This window comes from Panthera tigris, chromosome A2 (genome assembly GCF_018350195.1).
Source record: "Panthera tigris isolate Pti1 chromosome A2, P.tigris_Pti1_mat1.1, whole genome shotgun sequence".
In the NCBI taxonomy this organism is placed as follows: domain Eukaryota; kingdom Metazoa; phylum Chordata; class Mammalia; order Carnivora; family Felidae; genus Panthera; species Panthera tigris.
The window spans coordinates 106,651,512-106,665,588 of NC_056661.1; the positions used below are offsets into that span (position 1 = coordinate 106,651,512).

General features: G+C 37.5%; 1 protein-coding gene across 14 annotated transcripts in view; it reads right to left on the bottom strand.

The window, feature by feature from the left end:
• The window catches only part of DGKB (diacylglycerol kinase beta), a 713,599-nt gene that overhangs the window by 542,743 nt on the left and 156,779 nt on the right, over positions 1-14,077 (bottom strand). For all 14 annotated transcript variants that reach the window (XM_042967524.1, XM_042967496.1, XM_042967510.1 and 11 more), the window contains exon 4: positions 8,776-8,929. In XM_042967524.1, the coding sequence (XP_042823458.1) occupies positions 8,776-8,929 (154 nt within the window). The remainder of the gene's footprint in view (positions 1-8,775; positions 8,930-14,077) is intronic.

Sequence of the window (14,077 nt, forward strand, 5' to 3'; positions counted from 1 at the left end):
TAATTTCTTCTCAGCACAATTAATGAAGTGTGTCTTTTGGCAAGAACATCCAGTAAGGTCATTTGGCAAAAGAATATTTTCCCCAAGGTTCAAGTACCTCATTTTCATTGTACATTTTTCTGTTGTTAATTTGATTAACTTCCTTATGAACAACAATAAATTCTTTCTCCTTTTCTGCCTAAAATTTTTACCTGTGGTCTGACTCTCTGGTTGTACAGAAAACATAAAAAGCATTACATTCCACTAATGATATTGTAGCTTAACAGCATAAATCAATTCACCATTTCCATACTGGATGGGCAAAGAGAGGGGCCAAAGATAAAGTACTATAACTCTTTCATTGGTAGCTATTATTATTCTCAATCTTAAATATCTTCTTGACTTTTTTGTGCCTTTAGCCTCATGTCCCTTCGTGATAGCTTCCACACTGCTGTCAGTATGATTATTTTTTATGAAAATTTTTAATGTTTTATTTTTGAGAGAGAGAGCACAAGCAGAGGTGGTGGGGGGGTGGGGTGGGTAGAGAGAGACGGAGACACAGAATCGAAGCAGGTTCCAGGCTCTGAGTTATCAGCACAGAGCTCAATGTGGGGCTTGAACCCACAACCATGAGATCATGACTTGAGCCAAAGTCACATGCTTAACCAACTAAGCCACCCAATTGCTCCCAGCAGTGTGATTATTTTCTGACTTAAGACAATATATCAACTCTCCAATTTCTCCATGGGCCCTTGGCTCCCTCCCTGGCCTCTTCTCCAGCCACTCTCTTCCAGTCACTTCATCTGCCCCATCCCAACAACTCAAGGCATAGACCCAGATCTCTCAGTACTGAGCAAGCCTACCTTCCTCTTACTCATCAAGCCCACTTACCTCTAACTCCTAAGGCCATAGGACCCTGATCCTACCAGGACCAGTTCCGCAGCCCCACCACCAGGCTTTGCCCAATACTTCCAAGGTCATGGCTACCATCTGCTCTGGGACAATCAAAAATGATCTCCTTGTGATCCTCATCCCAGTTTTAGTCTTTCATGAAAAACTCAGGACTTCCAGTCATCCTCAGTTTCAACTTGTACTTTCTATCTAATCAATGTTTGCTAAGAGAGCTCCTCACATTACCTTCTGACTTGCTATATATATTTTTTATTTATTTATTAAATAAATAAAACTATAGGGGAAGGGAAGTAGTTCCATTTTGCTCACTGAAATTTGAATAGTGTGGGGGCACATTGTAAGTGATTAATAAATATTTGTGAATGATATAAAATATCACTCAGTCATAAAGAATGAAATCTTGCCAATTTCAACAACATATATGGATCTAGAGAGTATAATGCTAAGCAAAACAAGTCAGGGAAAGACAAATAACATATGATTTTAGACTGATGTGAAATGTAAGAAACAAAACAAATCAGCAAGGAAAAAGAGAGAGAGAGAGAGAGAGAGAGAGAGAGAGAGAGAGAAACCTAGAAACAGACTCTTTACTCTAGAAAACAAATTGATGGTTACCAGAGAGGAGGTGGATGGATGGATGGGTGAAAAAGGTAATGCGGATGAAGAAGGGCACTTGTGGTGATGACCACTGAGAAATATATGGAACTGTTGAATCACTATATTGTACACCTGAAACTATTACAGTATTGTAAGTTGACTATACTGTATTTAAAATTTATTTAAAAACTTAAAAATAGGGGTGCCAAGGTGGCTTAGGTGATTAAGCATCCAACTTCAGTTCAGGTCATGAACTCGCAGTTCATGAGTTCAAGCCCTGCATCAGGCTCTGTACTGAGAGCTCAGAACCTGGAGCCTGCTTTGGATTCTGTGTCTCCCACTCTCTCTGTTCCTCCCCCACTCACTCTCTGTCTCTCTGTTTCTCTCTCAAACCTAAATAAAAATAATTTTTTTAAATAAAAGAAAATTTTTAAGATAAATATTTATGAATGGAATAATACTGAATGTCTTATATAGTTCACACACTATCCTTTGACAGGGCATTTTTATTTAATTTTTTAAAGGTTTACTTTTGAGAGAGAGAGAGAGAAAGAGAGATAGACAGAGCATGAGTGGGAGAGGGGCAGAGAAAGAGGGAGACACAGAATCCCCGAAGCAGGCTGCAGGCTCTGAGCTGTCAGCACAGAGCATGATGTGGGACTCCAACCCAAGAATCATGCAATCATTACCTGAGCTGAAGTTGGACACTTAAACGACTAAGCCACCCAGGAAGCCCAGGCAATATTTTTTATTTGAGTACATGTTTTCTCTTCTTGAATCTCCCTTCCATCCTCTCCAACTGGTACCTATCACTACCTCTATGTAAATTAGATAATTTTAATTTATGGTGAAAAAGATGATCTTGATAAATAGATGCCAACTTTTATTTCATTATATACTTGATTACCTAATTGTCTGTTTTTCTGCTTGGGTCTGAAGGATCTTCAGCTTTCTGGTGGAATTCCTGGGACATAATATGGTTTAGAAAAGAATGGTGGAATGCATGAATTAATGTAATAAAATGAACAGATAAAGAATTAAATGGCACACCTGGCCAACTCACTACATGGTCTGATATAAAGGGTGCTAGGAAAATCTTCTCTTTCTGTCCTATAAAACTAATAATAACAACAAAAAGCACTTATACTGACCTATAGCTAATAACAGATAGTATTGTGGAGTCAACATTTTAGACATTGTGGAACCAATGGAAATATACAGTATAAGTGTCTGAAGCAGGTAACAAATCAATTACATTCTCTTTTAATTACTATATTTTTAGAAAAAGCAGAAGTTACTAATGACTACTGCTAAGTGCTATCCTATACAATAAGAACAGTAATTTAGCGGAGGATAGTTAATTCCCAGTGCTGCTGTGCAGAGTTGGCCTAGGTGGAAGTCGGGGAGGAGCAGGGATGCACCAGCTATCTTACAGGAGGAAGATGGTGTGACTTTACAAGGGTGCCGGGCTTGCCTTCCAGTTGCACAATCTAAGTATCTCATCTTATTGATCATTGCATTCTTAGCATGGAGCACAGCATGTGCTATTCAATTACAATGAAACATTAGCCGAGGCTTCAAAGAGTTGGGTTTTGCTGTGAGTTAAGGGCAGAGCAAGACTTACGCAGGAAATGAGAGTTCTGAGTAACCACAGCAGACATAAGCCGGAGTGAACATTTAGATATGAAAAGGAGCGGGGGTGCATTGGGCAGGACACAGAACTGGGACTATAAGCAGATCCGCAAGCTACATGACATTGTATTTACTACTAGCAAACTCAGGTTTCATCGTCTTCTTAACTGCACTGCCCAGACCCTGAGTTCCATTAAGGGGACCTTGTGGAGGGGGAGGTGTCTCAAAAGATAGGGGAAGGCTATGACTAGGACTCCCTGTACAAAAATTTAAAAACTTTCCACAAGGTGATCATGAAGGCCTGAAACTCGGAAACCCAAGAGTAAAATAACCAGGCTGCTGTGTGGAGCACGTTGTGGAGATGTCAAGTCAGGGTCCAGCTGGGAGCCATGCCAGGGGATAGCCGAAGACACAAACAATGATGGATAAAAATGACAAAGAATGTTTGAAAAGAATAAGTTATCGTGAGCAACAGAGAGTATTTTGTGATTAAACATGAGGCCTGAAGCAGTGGAGGGTGTAAGAGACCAATATTTTAGGATTGGAAAACTGATAGATACTTGGGTTCCACTCACCAAGAGAGGAGATAGGAATTGAAGCAGGTTTGGGTAGAATATAATTATTTGACTTTCAGACACATTTAGTTCAATTTCTATGGGATATCCAGATGAAGAGTTCCATCTGGAATATAGTTAATATATATTTTCTTAGAGCTGAAGAAACAGTTCTGTGTTGCATGGGGAATAATTGAGGTACTTTATGTTATTTTGTACGATGTGAAAAAAATCACCTATTGAGAATGAGGAGAAAGAAATGAATAAGCTAAAGGATGTCTGAAAATTTTAACCTAATTGAGCTAGGAGACAGGATCAAAAATGAGTACTTTTTAAGAGAGATTTTTTAAAAAGGTGTAAAGGTGTTAAGGCCATGTTAATATTGAATGGTAAGAATTTGTAGGCAACAATCTGCATATTTATAAAATTTCTCTTGGGTTATTCTTATTGTTTGAGTTGTACGGACTGAAATATGAGATAATAATATCGATTCATGGTCGAAGGTATATGAGCCACTTGCAAAAAAGCAAAGGTTCCACATGACTTAACAATCCTGTAATGAGAATAGCTCAGGTAATAGACTCTAGTGATGAAGGTAAAATCAGAAGTTAGTCTCTTAGGCTAGCAAAGAGGTGAGGAGTTAGGGACGTGACATTTACGGTGAAGCAGAAGAAGTGAGAAATCTGGAAATATATAGTGTTAGGAATATCTTCAAAAATTAAAAGTCTAACCTGGGAACAGGAAAAATAATCAGCTTACATTTTAAGTAGGTGACAAAAGGCACTTATACTGCAACAAAATATACGCCCCCCCAAAAATCATTCACTACACAAAATACCAGATGGATCAGTAGCTACTATAAGTTCAACAAAAAGTAACTACACACACACACACACACACACCCCTTTATGCCTCTTTATACTCATTTAAACATTTTTATTCTATAAAAACTAAATGTTTTACATTCACCATATCTCCGATACTTGAATATTGTTCATTAACATTAACATTTTTCCCAATTTATTCTTGCTTTTTATTGAGAAACCATTGTTGTTTAGTTTATATACAGAGTCAAGAATAGTGATCATATTCCTGTTGATATTGTAGTAATGCAATATGGTGAACTCTAAGAAGCGATAAACAAAACAGATTATAGCTCTCTTGTATTCAATATTAATTTGTGATTTTTCAGCCACAAATACATCTTGTGTACATAACAGATTATTGCAAAGTAGGGTTCTAAAAATAAACATACATTTATTTTTCACTGTCAGCGGTAAGTTTCAAAGAATATGGCATTAAAAACAGTGCTATGAAGGACACCATGCACTTATGTTTTAAAATGTGGAGACCAAGTTTTGAAAAGGAATTCCAGTTTTATTTTTTTGCTACATGAGAGTTACACAGCCCATCTTGCAATTCCTTTTCAAGTAGATCTGTGCAGATTATGTGGCTGTCCCAAATGAAGTACAAGCTGTTACCCTTTTTTTTTTTTCCATTTTGGAAACTGATTCGATTTCTACTCCTTATAAATCTGGCATCTTCTGTGTAATACTACATGCTATTTGAAGAAAAGAGAGCTTGAGATTTTCACTTGTTACAAGCCTGCCTAATTAATTAGAATCTCTCCCCTTCATCCAAGTCTGACACAATTACTCAGATTGAAAAATGTTCCCCTTGCTTCTTTCTCAAAACCCAAGAACAGTATTGCTTCATCTGAAATTAAAAAGACAATTTTTATTTTATTTAGTCTATGGTATGTACAACCTATTTATAGCATGAAATGGAGAACAGAGTTTTAATTTCTCGATCAAAGTAAGCAACTGTCCCATTTTAAAATGTTCAGCCCCAAACACTGGAAAGCTCTGAGAGCACACTGTGAGAACACACAAAATAAGACTCAGAGAAAAACAAGCGGGGGGGAGTCCTTCCAATTCATGATATAAAGGGAATTATTTAAGTAACTAAAATATTTTAAGGTTAATTCAAGATTATAATAAACGTACTCTTTGGTATACAGTTTGAAGGGATCAAAATATATCATATGGAAGGTGTATAGTTGTTTTTAGAAAAACCCACACCTAACACATCAGATAAAGACTTAGTATCCAAATCCATAAAGAACTTAACAAACTCAACACCCCAAAAAACACATAATCCAGTGAAGAAATGGGCAAAAGACACTTTTCCAAAGAAGACATCCAGATGGCCGACAGACACATGAAAACATGCTCAACATCACTCACCATCAGGGAAATACAAATCAAAACCACAAGGAGATACCACCTCACACCTGTCAGAATGGCCAACATGAACAACTCAGGCAACAACAGACGTTGGCGAGGAAGCAGAGAAAGAGGATCTCTTTTGCACTGCTGGTGGCAATGCAAGCTGGTGCAGCCACTCTGGGAAACAGTATGGAGGTTCCTCAAAAAGTTCAAAATAGAACTACCCTACCACCCAGCAATTGCACTACTAGGTGTTTATCCAAGGGATAAAGGTGTGCTGTTTCAAAGAGGCACATGCATCCCAATGTTTACAGCAGTGTTATTGACAATAGCCAAAGCAAGGAAAGAACCCAAATGTCCATCGACTGATGAATGGGTAAAGAAGATGTGGCACGCCCCCCCCCACACACACACACAACGGAATATTACTCGGCAATCAAAAAGAATGAAATCTTGAGAAGTTTGGGTGGCTCAGTCAGTTAAGCAACCGACTTTGGCTCATGTCATGATCTCACAGTTTGTGGGTTCAAGTCCCGTGTTGGGCTCTGTGCCGACAGCTCAGAGCCTGGAGCCTCCTTCAGATTCCGTGTCTCTTTCTCTGCCCTCCCCCAACCCCTGCTTGTGCTCTGTCTCAGTCTCTGTCTCTCAAAAATAAATAAAAGTTAAAAAAAAATAAAAAAGAATGAAATCTTGCCATTTCCATTTAGTGGATGGAACTAGAGTGTATTATGCTAAGGAAAATTAGTCAAGAAAGACAAATATCATATGACTACAATCATATGTGAAATTCAAGATACAAAAGAGATGAACATAACGGAAGGGAAGCAAAAATAATATAAAAACAGGGAGGGGGACAAAACATAAAAGACTCTTAAATACAGAGAACAAACTGAGGGCGGCTGGAGGGGTTGTGGGTGGGGGCATGGGCTAAATGGGCGAGGGGCACTAAGAAGGACACTTGCTGCGATCAGCACTGGGTGTTTTATGTAGGGGATGAATCATTGGATTCTACTCCTGAAATCATTATTGCACTATATGCTAACTAACTTGGATGTAAATTTAAAAAATAAGAAAAAAAATCTTACACCGACATATATATAATCACTTGAGGAAGAGACATTATGTCATTAACAGAAGGGGAAGGAGCATGGACTCTTCATCACACTGCCTAAGTCTTAGTTATGGCTCAACCACCTATTTCTTAATTACATGTTCCAGGTTTTTTTTTTTAATTTATTGGAGTGCCGGTTATTAAACATCTATCCCTTTACTCACATTTTGATATTCTATTTAGTGATGTAAGGGCTTGAAGTCGCTAGACCAGGGGCTCCCTTGGGATCCCTGGGCCCTTTCAGGGAATCTGTAAGATCAAATGATTATCAGTGATAATTGTGAGATATCACATTTGCTTTTTTCACTATAATTTTCTCATGACTGTACAGTAGATCTTTTATGAGGTTGCGAAACATAGGATACAGCGAAAGAAACACAGAAGCAGATATGAAGCCAGAGGTTAAAGAGATTTGCAACGATATAAAACAATGCCACTCTTCTCACAATTTTTTTGTTTTGCTCTTGAAATTATTTTTCAGAAAAATAAATGTTATTTTTGTTAACACGTAATGGGTTGATTATGGTTACTTTCACAATGTCTCATCTTTAATGTGGTTACAAAAGGTATCATCCAAGCTCTTTGGGGTCCTGAAAGTGTCCTGAAACCAAAGAGTTTGAGAAACTCCGCTGTATACTACGTTTCTCTGTTGTGAGCTGGATTCCTATCAAGTTAACAGGGGGCACTAGAGAGACATGACAAGAAAGAAAGGAGAAGGGGCTGGTTCCTGCTCATCTACCTTCACTTCCTGTTAGATGTCTCAGGTATCTCACCCTCACAGCACATGGTTCTGGGCAGAAGAGGCTCTAGTCACTAGCTTACATCCACATTGAAAAAGGCAGAGGGACCTCTGGCTACACAGTCCTGCACAGACCTCGGAGATGCTCCTCTGATGTCTGACTGCCAAGCTGCAGGTTCCTCTTGAGTTCCTGAGCTATAAAACTCAGAAGGAAGTAGCCCCTTCACAGAAGTCCCAGGGTGAGATCTGCCAGGCAACACCTTCCCCGCAGAACCTTGTGTCCCAGTTCCAAGACGTCCTTTCTCCAAGCTTCTGAGTTTTGATTACTCCAACCAACACACTTCCTGTGGTTCTGCCTCTGCATAACCTCAGTATTTCTCATTGCTTTTTCAACCTTCCAACACTGTTTAGCCAATCACCTCTTCTACACTCTCTAGAGTAATAGAGTGAGACTTCTGTTCTCCTGACTGGATGGAGCTGGACACAATTAGCAACAGGTATTAATGCATGAGACATCTCTGAAAAGCTACCTATTATGACAGAACCAGTCATCTCTATGGTGACATTAAATTTTAAAAAAGTGTCCAAGAGAAAAATCAAAACTGTCTTCCTTGATAGCATATTGGAAATTTCCACAAGTGATAAAAATATTATGTTTCCTACACATGATGGCTTTGTGACTACATTTTCATATATAAAGTGATCTATATTTATCTAGTCATTTAAAGGAGCACTTTTCCATATGTGATGGAAGTATCTCTTAAAATTATTACCTAAACACAGACTTCTAAGACTGTGAATGACAAGTGATGGATAATGAAAAAGTATATTTTCTTTAATGTTTAGCTATTATTATATCAGAGATACTTTAAATATTTTGCACAATCTTAATATGACAGTATAAGTCTTGCAACAAAGATATTTCCTAAGCAAATAATCTCTTCTCTTTTAGAGAACTTGATACCGATTTTCCCTTTGAGGTTTCTACTGTGTATACATACTTAAATAAATAATTAGACTTACCGCCTGAAAGGAGAGCTGGCTTACTTTTTACCATTGGACTAGAATGAGGAAATTTGTTGCTAAATGACATGAAAAGGTGTGCCGTGAAATCATCAGGAAGCTCTGCTTCCAGGAATGTCTTCATAAATAGCTTGAAACCTTCAAAATCTATTGTCTGAAAAAAAAATTGAAACATATATTTTCAGACACAGCCAATGTTAAGATTTTTTATGTGCTATATTCAGAATCAACAGTAGTAGAAATGACCGCAAACATTCTTATATCCATGTCTACCAAAGGAAGGGGACTAGTTGAGAAATAGTTGCAGCCGTCCTAGGCTAACAGTGGCGATTAGATAAGTATGTATCTTACCTGTGGTGGATGAGCTGGATTCCAGCAGGAAAGGCTGAAGCTTTCCAGTCACACATTTCTATTTCCAGAGTATCTTATCACCTTAAAAAAATCTCCTCTTTGAAACTCAGTTTCCTTTTCTGTAAATTGGGAATAATATTCCCAATCCTGCAGAGTTGCTGTTATGATTAAATCAGGCAACTGACATGAACAGGCCAATTCAGTCATGAACACAGCATGAATACTGTGAAATAAAGGAATTTCTCTTGTCTCATTTCCCTGCCTCTAATGGTGAGTCTTGCTTTTGACAAATGGAAAAAGGGGTTGATTATAAATTTCACCCTAGCACCAAAAAATCAAGTGATATGAAATTCCAAAGTGAAGTTCTACAAGTTCCTATGCAAACTTTCAAAGAAACCTATTTCAAGAACTTTGCCCAACTATACTCACTGCAGGTCTATAAGAAAAAAACAAAACAAAACGAAAACACAGTTATTTCTTAGGAGAGAACCATTGATACATTGACAGTCTCCATGTCGACTTGGGGAAATAGTGGTGGGAACCACCTTCTATCCTTGAGTTAAGGAGAGGATTTCCCAGGAGCCACCTGGATAGCTTGCTTTCTCCACACAGATGAGGACAGTGGACTGGACAGATCCAGGCAGGATCTTACTCTTGTCTGAAAACTGAGGACAAGAGTGCAGGTGCTTTAGGGCAAAGGCAAGTCAGTGGCACTATATTGGGTTTGGCCAATGCCCTCATGACTGGAGGGACAATAAGGCACAAATATATCCTGGGAAATGAATGTAGACCACATGGAAGAGGCCAGTAGTTGATTTGAAGGGACTAAGAGACCTACTGAGAAGTAGCTGGAATTAAGCCACATCTGTCCAGATCAAGAGAGTGCAAGGTCGATGGTCCTCAGAAGAAGCCCTTGAAGGGCACTATTTTTTCTTATCCAGTTCAATGTAATTGAGATGAAACTAAAAATAGGGTAAAAATTAAATTTGGCTGATAAATGCTCTTAATTTTGGTCAAACTTCTGGCAGATGAGAATAAATGAATTCCTTAAACTACCATTTTGGATAGAAAAAGTATTTGTTCTGTGTAATTATATTGGGATAAGATGGTACAGAATGACCAATTTTATTGTAACATTATTTTGAATAAACCTAAAATGGAATATGACATACAGGGATATCATTACAGAAAGGGCATTTTTAAAGATTAGATCATGTGCCAATTAAGAATATGTACTAAGTATGTTTCTGTATCTAATATAATTTCAAGCCAATAGAAACAAAACAAAAATGTCATGTTGTTTATTAATGGTTGCAAAACTCTGCATACACCTTAATCTGATATTTTTAGTTAGTTTAATCTTCCTGTGCTTATTCATAAAGAGCACTTCAGACATTTACACTGGAGGTAGTAAAAAGACTTCACTTTCTTCCACGGGGTACCTGGATGGCTCAGTCGGTTAAGCGTCTGACATCAGCTCAGAGCATGACAGCTCAGAGCCTGGAGCCTGCTTCGGATTCTGTGTCCTCCTCTCTCTCTGCCCCTCCCCCATTCATGCTCTGTCTCTCTGTCTCTCAAAAATAAATAAACATTTAATAAATTTTTTTAATAAAAAAAGAAGACTTCACTTTCTTCTATATTTAATAGATCACCACCACTGCAAAATATTACACATTCTACTAGGAAGTGAACCACATAATGAAAATCCATGAATAATATAAAAATATAAAGAATAGTCTCAGGTAGCGTTACTTCCAAAAAGCAGTTTGCTACCATGAACGAAACCAAAGTTTCCAAATACACTGATAAGGCTAACAGCCAGGCCACTGTATCAAAATTAGTTTTCTTGAGCAGAGACACCTACTGTTACTAACAGGGTTCCTTAGGCATGGCCTATTGTCAGAGACTCAATCCACATTCAACTGGATGAGTGAGCAGTATCGATAGACAATCCTCAAATGTGTGAAGCCCCATGGGACATTAGGAGTTAATTTTATTACAAAAATATAGGAACTTTGTGTAAAAAAAAATAACATATTCATAGGCACTGTGGCCGGGAGCATGGTTATTTATATTCACTCTTGCTTCTGTGTCCTAAGCCTTAAGTAGTCAGCATTGTGTTTGCCAATATAACAGAAGACAACAGCATAGTTTTAAAGTGAGACTACTTGGATCTGCTCTCAGATTCAACACTTTCTAGCTGTGCCAAGGTGGGCAATTTACTAATCTCTCAATGCCTCAGTTTTTCCATCTCTAGATAAGAATAACATAATACCTACTTTTTGATCTATTAGCAATTTCAAATAGTCTTTGAAGAATAAGCCTCAAAACCACATTACCTTAAATGTTTTTGTATGCATTTTAATATCCTTTTTGGATATTTGTTTTAGAAAGCTAGTAACAAAACATGAACAAAGGACTAGAATCATTGACATTTATTCTCTGGATCTTCTTTTGGAACATGAATACATTTTAAAACCTAACTATTGCAAGGCAAGAGTTTAACATGATAACAGATTAACATGATAACAACCAACCAACCAAGAAAAATGAAAGAAGAACTTCAGAATAAAATAATTTTGTGTCATATTCCAATATCTCTACTTGCTATTTGAGGGTTCTGGGGCAAGGAATTTATCTGCTCTTTTATTTATTTATTATTTTTTTAAATTATCTTTTAATGTTTATTTTTGAGAGAGAGAGAGACAGGACATGAGTAGGGGAGGGGCAGAGAGAGAGGGAGACACAGAATCTGAAGCAGGCTCCAGGCTCTGAGCTGTCAGCACAAAGCCCAATGCGGAGCTGGAACCCACAAACTGTAAGATCATGACCTGAGCCGACATTTGACGCTTAACTGACTGAGCCACTCAGGCGCCTCTATATGCTTGTTTAAAGAAAAAATCTGCCACATCTCAAGTGGGTGTATTTTATAAAGCCTTACATAACCCAAGTAGACCCTCTTTGAAATTAGCGCCTGTAATTTAATAATGAAATACATAAAAATAATCAAAACGAATAGCATCCTTCCTTGGTACATCTTTCTTGGTCCTCAGGAAACATTCTAAAATTAAATGCTGCAGCTCTGCTGTGCTCAGTAAGCAAAAAGCACCTTGGTTTTATTCTGACAGCTCTAAACCTTAATTTTTTTCATATAAAGTGATATATATATATATATATAAGATCAACCATTTAGGATTGTCATCTAAATGTAATAATAAATCAGCATAAAGCACTTAAGATGCCCTTGGGCACGTGGCATGTAAAATAAATGAAATAATAAAATAATAGAAGGAAGTGCTGGTTTGAGGTTTAATGGATTTTTTATTATCTTAATTTGCCCTCCTCTTTGTTAGTCCAGAAAACCAGGAAAGTCACTACATCTTCCCGAATCAAACCTGCAGTTTCTGTGTTTCAGCTCTTTTGCTATAATTGTTCAGAATCAGGCAACATTGACAAATCACTGCTTTTAAAATGTGAGCATTTAGGGGCGCCTGGGTGGCTCAGTCGGTTGAGCGACCGACTTCGGCTCAGGTCATGATCTCCACGGTTCGTGAGTTCAAGCCCCGTGTAGGGCTCTGTGCTGACAGCTCAGAGCCTGGAGCCTGCTTCCGATTCTGTGTCTCCCTCTCTCTCTCTGCCCCTCCCCCACTCATGCTCTGTCTCTCTCTGTCTCAGAAATAAACATTAATTTAAAAAAAAAAAATAAAATAAAATGTGAGCATTTATAAACAAATATCTTCTTTTAAAAAAATAAAAGTCTATTATTGGAATCATCATAAATTCCTCAGTTTTGAAAGTTTTCTACGAGATGACATCATCCCATTTATTACTTAAGTTTTACTGTTGATGTAAATTTTTCTTTCAAACTTCTTTACGGTGTTGGTGGAAGCAAATTTCCCCTCCCTTACATTTCGGTCATTACATACAATTTACAGTGTTATAAAACTCAAACTTCTTTAAAGCCAAAATTGAGCTGTTTCAGTTTTCCAATTCATAGAACTAATTATTCTGCAATGCCTTTTCTGGTTACCCTTGTCTCCTTATTTTCTTGTTAGTAAAAGATTTCCAAATATCTTTTAAATTCTATGTTGTCTAAAATATCTGTAAGTGCATACTGTTCTCAATATATACATTTTCCTTATTTTGTGATTCAGTAGAACATTGCCAAATTTAAGTATTTTATTTTCTACTGCTGTCATGTAGCAGCATTAGAATTGGTTTTTGAAGATTGTGACCTTTAAATAGAATGAGATCACTTATATGCACATCAATGGAAACACTAATAAAAAAAAAGTTGGGTTGGACTTAACTGAATGAGTGTTCAAAAATCAAATTGGCTATAAGCTCGGAGATACACAGACCACATGATGTTGAAAATTTTGAGAACTGCTTTTTCATTTTTTTTTTTCTTAAGGAGCAGCCACAGACTATTTAGGGAGATAACATAGAGAATCTGCAAAGAATTCAGACTGAGGGAGCTGCTGAGATATTGTTGCCAAGTTGGCATGAATTCAAAACACATTTCTATATGCCTTTCATTATTATATCTGACCATCTGGGTCCTTTGTTTTTAAGTCCTAGTTAATTCTAAAGAAATAACACTAGTGTTCATCCAAGTAGATTCAGAGTGAATGAAAATAAATGTCATCGCTCTATCATTAATGTATTCTGGTGGTTTCAGGATGGAGATTTTCTCATATTCAGCAAATGTTCACTGTGCACCCACTTTATATGAGGCTCCGCCCCAGGTGTTTGGGTGAAGATGCTACTGCAACATGCGAAAATCCTTCCACTAGAGGCTAATCTTCTAACAAAGGATATAAGAAAATAGAGAAATAAATATGTTAAATGTACAATGTTTGACAGTGTTAAGTGTTGTAGGAAAATGAAGAAGGAAAATCGTTATATATTTGGGAGGGGCACATGTAGTTTGAAATCTTATGATGAAGAA